This window comes from Podarcis raffonei, chromosome 4, assembly GCF_027172205.1.
Source record: "Podarcis raffonei isolate rPodRaf1 chromosome 4, rPodRaf1.pri, whole genome shotgun sequence".
NCBI classification, from domain to species: domain Eukaryota; kingdom Metazoa; phylum Chordata; class Lepidosauria; order Squamata; family Lacertidae; genus Podarcis; species Podarcis raffonei.
In genome coordinates this window covers 78,380,414-78,393,419 of record NC_070605.1, presented here as the reverse complement: position 1 = coordinate 78,393,419, position 13,006 = coordinate 78,380,414, and the positions used below count along the sequence as shown (strand labels likewise).

Here is a 13,006-nt window from a genome sequence, read left to right as displayed (position 1 = left end):
ATGTGGATGTCGCTAGAAGGGAAATGCACGGATTGCGACAAGGAAGAGCAACGGTGCGCCAGTATCATTCCCGCTTTTTTGGGTTAGTAAATGTGCTGGGCTGGCAGAAGGACTCAGATGCCGTCAGGGATCTGTTCTGGGAGGGGCTGAATGGAGCCGTGAAAGATGAGCTGGCCAGGGGAGAGAGACCCCAAAATACGGCAGAAGTAGTCCAGAGGGCGCTCGCAATTGGGGTGCGCCTGGAAGAACGCCCGTGGAGCAGGGAGGAGGGGCGAAGAGCAAACACGTCAGTTAGAACGACTCCCTTCCTACCCAGAGAGACAGAGCGCGCTCAGTCCACGCCTCCTCTCATCAGTGGAGAGGAGCCAATGGAAATCGGAGGTGCAAGGGCTCAGACAGCAAGCAGAGCCCAGACACCAGGAGCAGTCAAGGCGAAGGCTCCTAGAGGGAGCAGGAAGTGTTACATCTGCGACAGTGCACAGCACATGGCGAAAGAGTGTCCCCAGAGGCTCCAGAAGCACACTGCAGCCTCAGCAACTGTTAAAGGAGGAATTCAGCAGGGAGTTGAGCAGCAGGGAAAAGGCGACGCCTGGTTGGAGATGGAGGCTCTGGGGCTCAACCAGGCGAGTCAGTGAAGCAGTCCCCAGAGATTTTGCAGCCCACAGACCCCCTCCCACCCAAACCAGTGGTGCAACTCACTGCATCGCTCCAGCTGCCCGATGGGCTCACCCTGGAGGTCCCTATTACCATTGACTCTGGTAGCAACGCAGACTTTGTAGGGTTGGACTTCGTCAAGCAGCATCGCATAGCACTCCTGCCAGCCACGACGCCCCTAAATGTTGTCACGGTAGATGGCAGGAAGATACTGGGAGGAGAGGTGGTACAGCAGACACCGCCTCTGGTGATGCAAATTGGGAACCACCGTGAAGTCATCAGTTTCAACGTCACCCACCTGTCGGACACGCCCATAGTGTTGGGCATGAGTTGGCTGGATAGGCACAGCCCGGCATTAGCGTGGTACCAGCGGCAATTGACCTTCTGCTCTTCCTACTGCGCAACGCACTGCATCCAGACCTGCCAGGAAGAAGAGGGGCAAGAGGATGCACCGCAGCTACACCTAGGCATGGTGCAAGCGGTGCCCAACAAGTACAAGGCCTTTTTGGAAGTCTTCTGCGAGAAGGAAGCAGACAAGCTGCCTCCCCACAGACCCTACGACTGCAAGATTGACCTCCTGCCAGGGGCGACGCTGCCGACGGGGAGACTGTACTCCATGTCTGAAGACGAAATGCAAGAACTCAGGGAGTTCATAGATCGCAATTTGAAGCGGGGATTCATCCGGGAATCCAAAGCAGTGGGGGGCAGTCCCGTGTTTTTCGTGAAGAAGAGAGACACGCCCGAACGGAGGCTCATAGTGGATTATAGAATCATCAATTCCAGGACAAAGCCCACAGCATTCCCCATGCCCAAAATTGACGACCTGCTCGCGACGGTGAGGAAGGGACGGATCTTCACCAAGTTGGATCTACGAGGGGCCTACAACCTTATACGCATGCGGGAGGGCGACGAGTGGAAGACAGCCATGTTTACGCCTTTAGGAACCTATGAATACCGAGTCATGCCGTTTGGTCTCCAAAATGGCTCCCATTGTTTCCAAGCTTTCATGCACCACGTGCTAGCGGGACTCCTCTACAAGAAGTGCGTCTGCTTTTTAGATGATATCCTGATCTTTTCGGACTCGCAGGAGGCGCACGAGGAGGACGTCAAGGAGGTCCTGCAGAGACTACGGGAGCACAGACTTTATGCCAAACTGGAGAAGTGCCAGTTCGACACGACAGAGGTGGATTTCCTGGGCTACAAGCTGTCCGACAAGGGACTTGCCATGGACAGCGCCAAGGTCCGCTCACTGTTGGACTGGAAGAGCCCGCGCAACCGGAAGGAGGTCCAGAAGTTCGTCGGTTTCGCCAACTTTTATCGCAAGTTCATCAAGGGGTTCGCGAAGGAGACGGCGGCCATCACGGACACCCTCAGCTCCAAGAAGAAGAAGTTCACCTGGACGGACCAGGCGGAGCAGTCCTTTCGGAGGCTCAAGCGTCTCTTCGCATCCGAAGAACAGCTGCTACACGTAAACCCCAGCAAACCGATGAGGGTTGAAACGGACGCCTCGGACAGAGCGGTGGGGGCGGTCCTGTTGCAGCAAGATCCTCAAGGGGACTGGAGACCGTGCGCATTCTACTCCAGGAAGCTCAGCACGTCGGAGCAGAACTACACCATCTGGGACAGGGAGTTGCTGGCCATTCATGCAGCCTTCAAGGCGTGGCGGCACTTCCTCGTCGGAGCCAGACACACAGTGCAGGTCCGCACGGACCACAAGAACCTGGAGTACTGGCGCACGGCGAAGTTCCTGAACCAGAGACACATCCGCTGGGCGGAGTTCTTTGCAGATTTCGATTTCCGGATAGAATACATCCCGGGAGACAACAACGTCATGGCGGATGCGCTATCCAGGAAGCCGCAGTATCTCGAGGAAGCGGCACCGGCAGCGGCCAAACACATTTTCGCACCAGAGGTGTGGGCGTGCGCTTCAGCCGCAGTGGACCTGGACGCAGTCCGTCGCGCGCTACAGGCGGATTCGTTTGCGCAATCCAAGATGGAGGAGGTGCGAAACGGCACAGCGAGGGACGACGAGTTCCAGATACGCGACGGACTACTCCTCCGCAAAGGGGCTCTCTACGTACCGGGAGACGACCTTCGCGCGAGAGTCTTGCAGCAGCTGCACGACGCGCCCAGCGCTGGGCACTTTGGCAAGGACAAGACGGCGGAATTAGTCACCAGGGACTTTTGGTGGCCCAAGGTGCGGGGAGAAGTTGCGGATTACGTTTCCAGGTGTGACACCTGCCAAAGGGCCAAGCCAGTACACAGGAAGCCGGCAGGTCTGCTGGAACCGCTGCAGACGCCGCTCGAACCATGGGAGAAAGTGGCCCTGGACTTTGTTACAGATCTGCCCAGTTCGCGCGGCAAAACAGCGGTACTCGTGGTCGTAGACCTCTTCACCAAGATGGCGCATTTCATTCCGTGCGCGAAGGTGGCCACAGCGGAACAGACCGCCAAGTTGTTCATAGACCACGTGTTCAAAGCTCACGGCCTGCCGCGGTCCATCCTGTCCGACCGGGGCCGCCAATTCATCTCGAACTTCTGGCAGAAGCTGCTGGGCATCCTGAACGTCAAGATCAACTTAGCGTCGGCACGACACCCGCACACCAACGGACAAGCGGAGAGGGTCAACGCCATCATGCAGCAGTACCTGCGATGCTACGCCAATCAACAGCCCTCGACCTGGGTGGACTACCTACCGCTAGCCGAGTTTGCCTACAACAACACGAAGCACGGGTCTACAGGGGTGACACCGTTCTTCGCCAACAATGGGCGCCACCCCAGAACCTTCCCGGGGTTGGAGACCGAGGCAGAGGGGGAGCCACGGGGGGCAGAGCACTTAGCCGCAGAGTTACAGGAGGTCCATGAGCAACTCCGAAGGCACTTGGAACTCGCGAAACACGCCTACAAGATGCAGGCAGACAGGCACAGGAGGGTTGGGGAAGACATACAGGTAGGGGACTGGGTCTGGTTAGCAGCTCAGGCAGTGCCGGCCAGAACGCTAGCTAAGAGGAAGCTAGGACACAAGCAGCTGGGACCTTACCAGGTCGCGGCACAAATCAATCCAGTGGCCTACCGGTTGACACTCCCGGAGGGCTCCAGAATGCACCCAGTCTTTCACAGGTCAGTGCTCACGCCTTACAAGGCGCCCCACAGGTTTCAGGCGCCAGGGACCGCACCAGCTCCACGTAGCCCATCGCCAACAGGGGAGGGACCACAGAGGGCGACCCCACTCAACAAGGTCACACAGATTTTGGACTCCAGATGGGGGGAAGAGGGAGTTGAATATCTCCTCGCCAGGGAGGGTACTCCGGCCAGCGCCAACGAGTGGGTGCCGTGCTACGCCGTGGAGGAGCACTACCTCAAAGACGAGTTCCATTCGATCTTCCCACACAGACCCATGCCGGAGGAGTATTTCGACGACTGGCTTTTCACACCCACACTGTCAGCCAGCACGTTCCAGGGTTTCTCCTCAGATGAGGAGCCGACGCCGGGGATAAGCTCCCCGGAGGGGTCGCTCTCGGGGTTTGCCACGGACCGCTCCTATTGGTGGGACACTCAACCAGAAGTGGGGTGGAGCAGAGAACTGTTGAGGGGGCCCTTGCACACAGCCTCACCCGAGGGACCGGGTGGAGAGGAGGACATGGACGTGTGGGGGGAGGATCTTGGTTTTGAGCACGACAGCAGAGAAATGGAAGCAGAGGAAGTCGACGTAGACGAACCCATCGTGGGGGGGCCTGATCCCGCTGGCCGGTTGCACACCAGGGGGAGAGAACGGAAGCCAGCACTCACACCCCCAGCGCTGGAGCACCTGGAACCCACACCCGAAGAGGGGGAGGGGGGAAGGGGGGGCTTCGAGGGGGGGATGGATGTCAGAGGTTCAGGAGCAGAAGAGCAGGGGAGAGAGCAAATAGAGAGCGGAGGAGAGGAATCGGAGGGGAGCGTAGGGGAATATGACAGTGGACCGAGAGATTCCATGAGCTTCTCCAGCGAATCTGAAGATTCCCAGGAGGGGGCGCCCATGGTAAGGGCGAGGCGAATCCCAGAGGGGACGATCCATAAGCAAGGAACCAGAGGGGAGTCCCAAGGGAGTAGCGGAGCAGTAGGGCCAGTTCCCCCACCAGAGCACAGTGGGGGGGAAGAGTCACGTGAGTCAGGGCCAGCTTCTCCTCCATCGGGGAGTGGGGAGACGGAGGGAAGGCCAGGTCCAGCTAGCCTCCCCGAAAGGGGGAGCAGTGACACAAGTGTAACGGTCAGAAGGAAAGTGGGAGGCTGCGCGCGCGCGCCAAGTTCAAATGTGGAGGAGCGCGGGACAGCAGAAAACCCGGATTGGGAGCCAGGTCCTAAAGCCCGAAAGAGGGGGGGGAGGAGTCGGGAGAATCAGCGTCAGAAGAATCTCGGAGGGCTGAGACTCCGACTAGCAGAAAGACCCAGAGAAAGAAGGAACAGAGGAAGAGGTGGAGTAAGGCTAGAATCTTAAGCTGGTGTCAGGGGGGAGGAGACTCAGATGGGAGTTCTACGGTCTGACGGATAGATGTAGCGTTGCGCGCTGCGCGTCTAGAAATGAGACTGAACTTCAATAAAGACTTTTAAACTTGAGCAAGGAGCAGCGTTGGTCTTGTGTGAGCTGGGACCTTGGGCAGCGCTGACACCGAGGTACCACTGTAAAATTAAACAGAGTGTTTCAATCAGCTATATTGCATCATATTTTGCGTTTTCAGTTCTGGGTGTTTTCTGAGTCTGCATCATTATCTATGCTAGTTTAGTTGTAAGGCACCAGGTACATGGGGCAGAAGGGGCTTCAGCTCCCCCAATATTTTTGGGCAGGGGGCAGTGCTTCCCCCAATATTGAGGGGGCTGCCACCCCCTGCTGCCACCAGGCACCCTCCATGCACCCCAGAGCCAGGCGACGGCTGGGACAAGCATGGAGGGCAATCTCCATGCTTGCTCGTCACAGTGGCAGCCTGGGAGCCCAGGAGCTGGGCTGTGGCAGGGACGAGCAAGCATGGAGATCACCCTCCTCGTGTCTCACCACCACCACCTGACATGTGGCATCACCTGACATGTCACGTGACCACACCCCCTCAATATGGAGGACAAGTCTGGCCTTATCTTACCCTTGGCTTAATTTCTCTTGCAAGAGAAGTGCTGCACCTGTTTCTCTGCCATTTGCTTACTTATTTATTCCTGAGAATCACACATTCTGTCCTAAAACAATGGCACTCCTGTATTTTCTCAAATGGGCTTCCATTTCCCTCTCACACACACACACCCAGCACTGTTTAAGCATTTTATGGCTGCGCGTGCACCACCCCCCAAAGAGACAAATCAGAATGTTCACTTGTAATATTGTTTGCAGTAAGTTGCAAAGAAGCGCTAGTTTGGACAACTACAAAACGAAGACATACACACAACCCACTCCAATCTTTGGCCTTTTGGAAGAAGAATTGCAACTTTGATGTTTCCTCCAAGTCATTTCTATCTTTGTTCTTTTAGAAGAATGTTGTCACCCAATGGAAAGATGATTAGCGTAACACTGTAAAAGAAACCACCACTGAGATCTTTTGCTTGATATTACATGCACCTGTTTACTCAAAACTTTACTCTTCGTCAGAAACTAAGGCTGCTATTTGTTCTGCATTTCTCCCCACCCCCATCCTGCCTTGCGTATGGTTCACAAATAACATCTATATTCATTATGCTCTGTACCCAGTGACTGAGCTAGCTAACAGGGAAAGTTATGTTCTTCCTGTTTTCTTAGACTCTCCATTAGTGTTGGCCTGCTTCTTTGCATTCCTGTTTATGCAACAGTACTTCACAGCTTCTGGACCAATAACTTAAAGCCAGCAGACATTTCTATGGCTCCTTCACTTAGACAAACACACAGAAGTGATGAATGTCTTCTTTGTGTGGTTTTGTAGGTTGAGACAACATCAACAGAGATGAGGCGGAAGCCAGATTTTAGAGTTTTTCGGGGAACTAAAGGTGGAATGGCAGAATACTTTTGCCCTTGCTGTTCTGTGCCTACTCATCCTGCTAGGGTCTCTGGTAAATGGTTTTCCTTCAAGAGGCTTGGAAGCTGCCTCATCGCCTAATACCAAGAGCAAAGTGGACTATAAGCAGCTTCATCCATCACAAGTTTGAAAACCAATAATCGGAGCAAGCACCGCTTTTTATAAGTCGTGCTGGATGAAAGGTGTTTAAGAAGCCATTTTACTCTCAAGTGAAAAGAAACCCTCCAGCTGCACAGTGGGCTGTAAAACTGAAGGGATGGGAGTTGCAAAGAAATGGGATTTGGCTGCAGATTGAGCTCTGCTCCCACCTGCAAAGGCATGCACAGCCTGAGGATCGAGGGGGGAAGCCAAACCCCACTCCCACTTGGGTGTCTTTGTGGAGTGACAAGGCAGCCATCACATCTGCAGCTCTCCTGCTCACAGCAGTTGCAGTGGAAGGCAGAGAGAGAATGACTCAGCCCAACGCCATCATGCATTGAAACCAACTCATGATCTGGTCGATACTAGGCCGGCTCAGCTTTTTTGCTGACTCATTCCAGTGGTTTTTCCTGAATATTTCCAGTGGGCAGAAGGGGCAGGGTTGGTGCCAACAAGGTGATGCTTCTGCTATTACTCCAACATCATGGGGGTTTGGCTAATAATAATAATAATAATAATTTATTATTTATACCCCACCCACCTGGCTGGGCTTCCCCAGCCACTCTGGGTGGCTTCCAACAAAATATTAAAATGCAGTAATGCATCAAACATTAAAAGCTTCCCTAAACAGGGCTGCCTTCAGATGTCTTCTAAAAGTCTGGTAGTTGCTGTTCTCTTTGACTTCTGGTGGAAGGGCATTCCACAGGGCGGGTACCGCTACCGAAAAGGCCCTCTGCCTGGTTCCCTGTAACTTGGCTTCTTGCAGTGAGGGAACCACCAGAAGGCCCTTGGAGCTGGACCTCAGTGTCCAGGTAGAACGACTGGGGTGGAGATGCTCCTTCAGGTATACAGGACCGAGGCCATTTAGGGCTTTAAAGATCAGCACCAACACTTTGAATTGTGCTCAGAAATGTACTGGGAGCCAATGTAGATCTTTTAAGACGGGTGTTATATGGTCTCGGTGGCCGCTCTGCCTATCCTGGTTTTCTCTGTTTATTTGTTCATTTCTCCTTTCTTCTGTTATTCTTTATGCAAGGCTATCTGCTTTGAAGTATTTATTCTTCCTCAAGTGCCTGGGTCAGTTTACCTGCTAAAATAAGATGGGGTTTTTTCAGTGCTTTCTCCTTTTAAAAGGTTTTTTTTTTAAAGAAAAATTACATACTTTAATTTTTATTTATTAAATTTGTATGCCACCCTTCATTCGTAGATCTCAGGGCAGGTCACAACATAAAAATACAAGATAAAAACAAATTAATAAATTGATAAATCAATACCCTCCACCACCTCCCACAAACACATTTGAATTGGCCCCAGAAACTAACTGGCAGCCAGTGAAGGGGGGCCAGGATTAGTACAATATGCTCAAACCGTCTTGTCCCCGTGAGCAACCTGGCCACTGAATTTTGTACCAGCTGAAGCTTTTGAACACTCATCAGAGGCAGCCCTATGTATAACACATTGCAGTAGTCTAACCTAGAGGCTACCAGAACATAGGCAACATAGGGGCACAATAGGGCCACCATCCCAAGCTGATGGAAGGCACTCAGCTCCACTTTAAAACTCTGAAGCTGAGTGCTTACAGTGTTGTTTTTTTAATTGTATAGAGGCTCGGGTATACAACAGTAGCATTTTACTCAACTATTGCTGCTAGATTGGAGAAAAACAATATACAGAGTGATTATATTTTCATAATATGTTATGATTCTGTAACAGTCTGCTGTCCCTTGAAAGCTCAAGCAACAAAACCTGATAATCTTTATTTTTGTTTTTTTTAAAAGTAACTTATTTAACCTTTCCAGACACAATTTGCAAAATTTCTGATGCACTTGTCCTCTGGGGGCAGAGCAAGATTGTTACTTTCCCTTCCATGCTGCTCAAAACATTTGGAGCGCTACAATCTGGTTTGAAGATGAATTAACTGTGACACATCTGAAGCTCTTGTTGCCACCACACCATTACTTTCTGCACACATCTGCCGAGTCTGTGTTACTGCCTGGCTCTCACATTTATCTTCATCTGTTCCATATTCTACAACTCTGGTCATAATGCCAGAAACCATTTTCCAGCACTGTAAACATTTGTTAGCAGACAGAGGACTGGCAAGGCTACATGTCGTAGCAGCTATTTCAAGAACAGGGTGCTGCTTTTTAAAAAAACTTTTACTGTATACTCAACCAAGGCATAAATACCAATAATGAAACTGCTTTAAATGGTACCCCCCCCCCCAATTTCCACATTCAAGAGTAAAGGTTGAATCCAATGCTGCTGTTCTGGTCACTCTCCTGCACAACTCCCCTCTCTTCTCCTGCAGCCTGCCATGCACTCTCAAAATATTCTCCAGAGGTTTGGGGAACCCTCTGGAGAAGATTGGGGGCACAGGGAGAGTAGAAGAGAGGAAAGTCCTTTTATACAAGCAGAACTCTGCTTGCACAGTATTGAGATACAGGTCAAAGCCCAGACGCTCAAAGAGAAAATAGTGAATTTAATCCTATAAAAAAACTCAAGACCAATCCCATGAAGGTTTACTCCATGGGTAGGCAAACTAAGGCCCGGGGGCCGGATCTGGCCCAATCGCCTTCTCAGTCCAGCCCGTGGACGGTCCAGGAATCAGTGAGTTTTTACATGAGTAGAATGTGTACTTTTATTTAAAATGAATCTCTGGGTTATTTGTGGGGGCTGCCTGGTGTTTTTACATGAGTAGAATGTGTCCTTTTATGTAAAATGCATCTCTGGGTTATTTGTGGGGCATAGGAATTCTTTCATTCCCCCCCCCCCAATATAGTCTGTCCCCCCACAAGGTCTGAGGGACAGTGGACCGGCCTCCTGTTGAAAAAGTTTGCTGACCCCTGGTTTACTCGGATGCAAGTCTCAGTTTGTCAATGGGGGCTTACCCTAAGTAAAGCCAATTTTTGTCCACGAGTAATTTATTTAGTAGCATTATTCATGCTGCTTTCCTTATGCCTGAAGAGATCATTTTTGTTCCGGGATGCCATTTATATGGTGTTCATTTCAGGAGGAGAATAAGCAGCAACGGGATGTGAATTCTACAGGGGAAATTATTTGAAGCTTGTGCAAATATTCTAGCAACCAAAGACCAAAGGGAGCAAAATACTTTTTTTTTTTTTGCTCACAAAAGCAAATATTTTAAAATAAACAAAATTCATTTTCAGATGATTTTGTCTATCACTATTTGAGTTTTTAATTTTGTTTTGGCAGTTACCCCTTTAGTTATCATAGTGGAGGTGTCTGTCCTGCACTTTAACAAATTGTGACTTGGAGAGTAGAAAAGGCCAAGAACTGTGAATGGGTACTGTTCAATTTAACAGGAAAAAAGTGACTTCCCTTATGGAAAATGTGGAGCCAGTTTGGACATAATAGCCAATAAAAGTGAGGGGAAACATTCCTACTTCAATGAAACGGAATTTGGAGCCAGCTAAAGTTATTTTTCGTCTTTTTGTTTTACTTCTGATTACTAAAAAATGTGCTGTATTATAGCACCAGGAAGCCCTAGGCAGGACAGGGGCTGTACTGTGATCTTGACTTCAAGACATTGCAAGCCTGATACTAAACAGAATCTTAAGCTGGCCTTTAAGTGGGTCCTTTGTTTCTGGTCCTGCCTTCAACTTCTCATTCCTGCTGAAAACATGGGGAGTGTTTTACAAGCTGCTGTCTAACAATGCTAACCTTCTACTTTCTGTGAACTTGGTTTGATTAGGTTCACCTCCACACTATGAAGAGGGAAAGAGCTACTTTCTAAAACAAATCCAGGCTTGACAGATAATTGGACAGCAACATGCTTAGGGAGTGCACTGCAGTGTGTAAGGGAAAGTGCCGTATTTTTTGCTCCATAAGACGCACCTAGTTTTGGAGGAGGAGAACAAGAAAAAAATATTCTCTCCCTCTCTGTGCAGCGCCTCTCCAGCGAAGCGAAGTCAGGACAGCAAGAGGGATCTCTGCACAACGAAAGCAGTGATCCCATTTGCTGTTCTGGCTTCTGGGATAGCTGCGCAGCCTGCATTCGCTCCATAAGACGCACACACATTTCCCCTTACTTTTTAGGAGGGGAAAAGTGTGTCTTATAGAGCGAAAAATACGGTACGCATCTGTTCAGCCCCTGACAGGGCCAGATTGTGTTGATGCCAGTGGCGTGGCTAGCTGCTCGGGTGCCTGGTGCAGGGGCGTGTCCTGCAGCTGGGGGCGGGGTGATCTGCCTATGGGGGCGGGGCGAGCCTCTCTGACGCTTGGAGCTTTTCCGCCGCCTCCCCCTGAGCTGTAGGGTGACTGAGGGAGAGGCAGTAGGCAGACGCAAATCCCACACTGCCGTTTCAGGCAGCGCAGAACCTGCAGGCACCTAAGTCACCACGTCACTCCTAAAAAATTTCATGAGCCCTATTTTATTTTATTTTTTTAAACTCATTTTTCACTGCCCCCCCCCTCAGTGATGACAGCTGGGGCAGCCCGCACCCCCTTCCTCCGCCACCGGTTGATGCACCTTGAGTTACTTTGTGGGAAGATATTGTGAACAGCAGCTTTGTAGTGACCACAGTGGGTCAGCTGTCAAAAGGACACACTTCAAAAGCACCAACGCACAAAAACAAACTCATTTACTACCACATGTTCACGAGTCACTTACCCGAAGCGTACAATTTAAGCAGGGCAAGCCGACTTGGGGGGGGGGAGGGGATATGTGGCAGATTCCACACCTCCTCTTGCATTACCAGAATAAGAATGTCCTCTCCCATAAAAGCTTGTTTATGGAAATGATGAATCATACTTAAGTGTTCTGGAGCAGCACCTACATTTGTATGCATAAGGGAAGCAAATCAAAGAAAGGTCTGTTTCTCAGTGCTGACATCTCTTTCATCAGCCAGTTCCCCGAGCCCATCAGTAGCTCCTTCTTTCCTCCCATTTGGGAGGAAAGATTCTGGTTCTGGCACCAAGACATCAACTGCCAGGAGCCAGAAAAGGCTACATTAAGCACCTCCACATATCTAATATAATGCACCCTTAGGTGTTCCAGTTCATATGGGGTTGAGTTTTAAGTTATTGTTGGATTCACAGGGCCACCCAGTAGTAAAACCAGTAGTAAAACTATGTGGCTCATGGCATCAAGAAGCGCTTCGCTATATTACTATAATTTATATAGTAATACACCATTCCATGGGACACGGGTGGTGCTGTGGTCTAAACCACAGAGCCTAGGGCTTGCTGATCAGAAGGTCAGCGGTTCAAATCCTGGCGATGGGGTGAGCTCCCATTGCTCGATCCCAGCTCCTGCCAACCTAGCAGTTCGAAAGCCCGTCAAAGTGCAAGTAGATAAATAGGTACTTCCAGCGGGAAGGTATACAGCATTTCCGTGCATTGCTCTCGTTCGCCAGAAGTGGCTTAGTCATGCTGGCCACATGACCCAGAAGCTGTACGCCGGCTCCCTCGGCCAGTAAAGCGAGATGAGCGCTGCTACCCCAGTGTCATCTGTGACTCGACCTAATGGTCAGGGGTCCCTTTACGTTTACCTTTACCCCTCCAACGCCCTGGCCAAGAGCAGCTTGGGGTCTATGGGGGTTGTTTAACCAGCCCATAAGTCACCCCCGAACCGAGCTGCCCACTTGGTGAGTCCCTGTGTGCTGTGCTAAACTGGTACAGCGCGGCATGGGGACTTGCTTCTGCGGCGCCAGAAATTGCGTCTGCGCAGACAACAGAAATCACGCATGCGCACGCACTCCAGCCCATGCAGGGATTCTGCTGGAGTGAACCAGCCCAGGCGAGGTAAACCATGCCGATCCCTGGCTTAGATGTATGTTTCTCACAGGGCAAAACCCCCTTTCTCCACACCTCTCTTGAAATGAAGGGACTTTAAGGCGCAGCTGGTGGCACAGCACAAAACCCTGCTGGAATGACCTGCCCTGGTAAACTATGAAGTTAAACAAAGAGCAGAAAAGCATGGTGAATGATCAGTTGTTTAGAAATCATTTTACTGGATGCTTCGTATGTTTGTATGAGATCAAAACAACACTAGGTAGAATATTCAGGTTGTAAAAAACAAATTTTTGGGTGTGTGTGAAGCAGGTGTGGGGAACCTTTGACCCTCCAGATGTTGGCTGAACTTTAAAACTCCCAGCAGCCTTGGCATGTCTGACCAATGGCTAAGGAATTATGGGAGTTGTAGTTCAGCAACATCCAGAGCATCGAAGGCTCCCCACACC

The 13,006-nt window shown here is 50.8% G+C and overlaps 1 protein-coding gene across 2 annotated transcripts in view; it reads right to left on the bottom strand.

Moving 5' to 3' along the window:
• The window catches only part of ECRG4 (ECRG4 augurin precursor), a 42,673-nt gene that overhangs the window by 19,834 nt on the left and 9,833 nt on the right, over positions 1-13,006 (bottom strand). Inside the window, exon 1 of one of the 2 annotated variants that reach the window (XM_053384262.1) lies at positions 6,071-6,142. The exons of the other annotated variant lie outside the window; for it this stretch is intronic. Within the exon in view, the coding sequence (XP_053240237.1) occupies positions 6,071-6,127 (57 nt within the window). The 5' untranslated portion in view covers positions 6,128-6,142. Of the gene's footprint in view, positions 1-6,070; positions 6,143-13,006 lie in introns of those variants that run through there. 2 annotated transcript variants of the gene reach the window in all.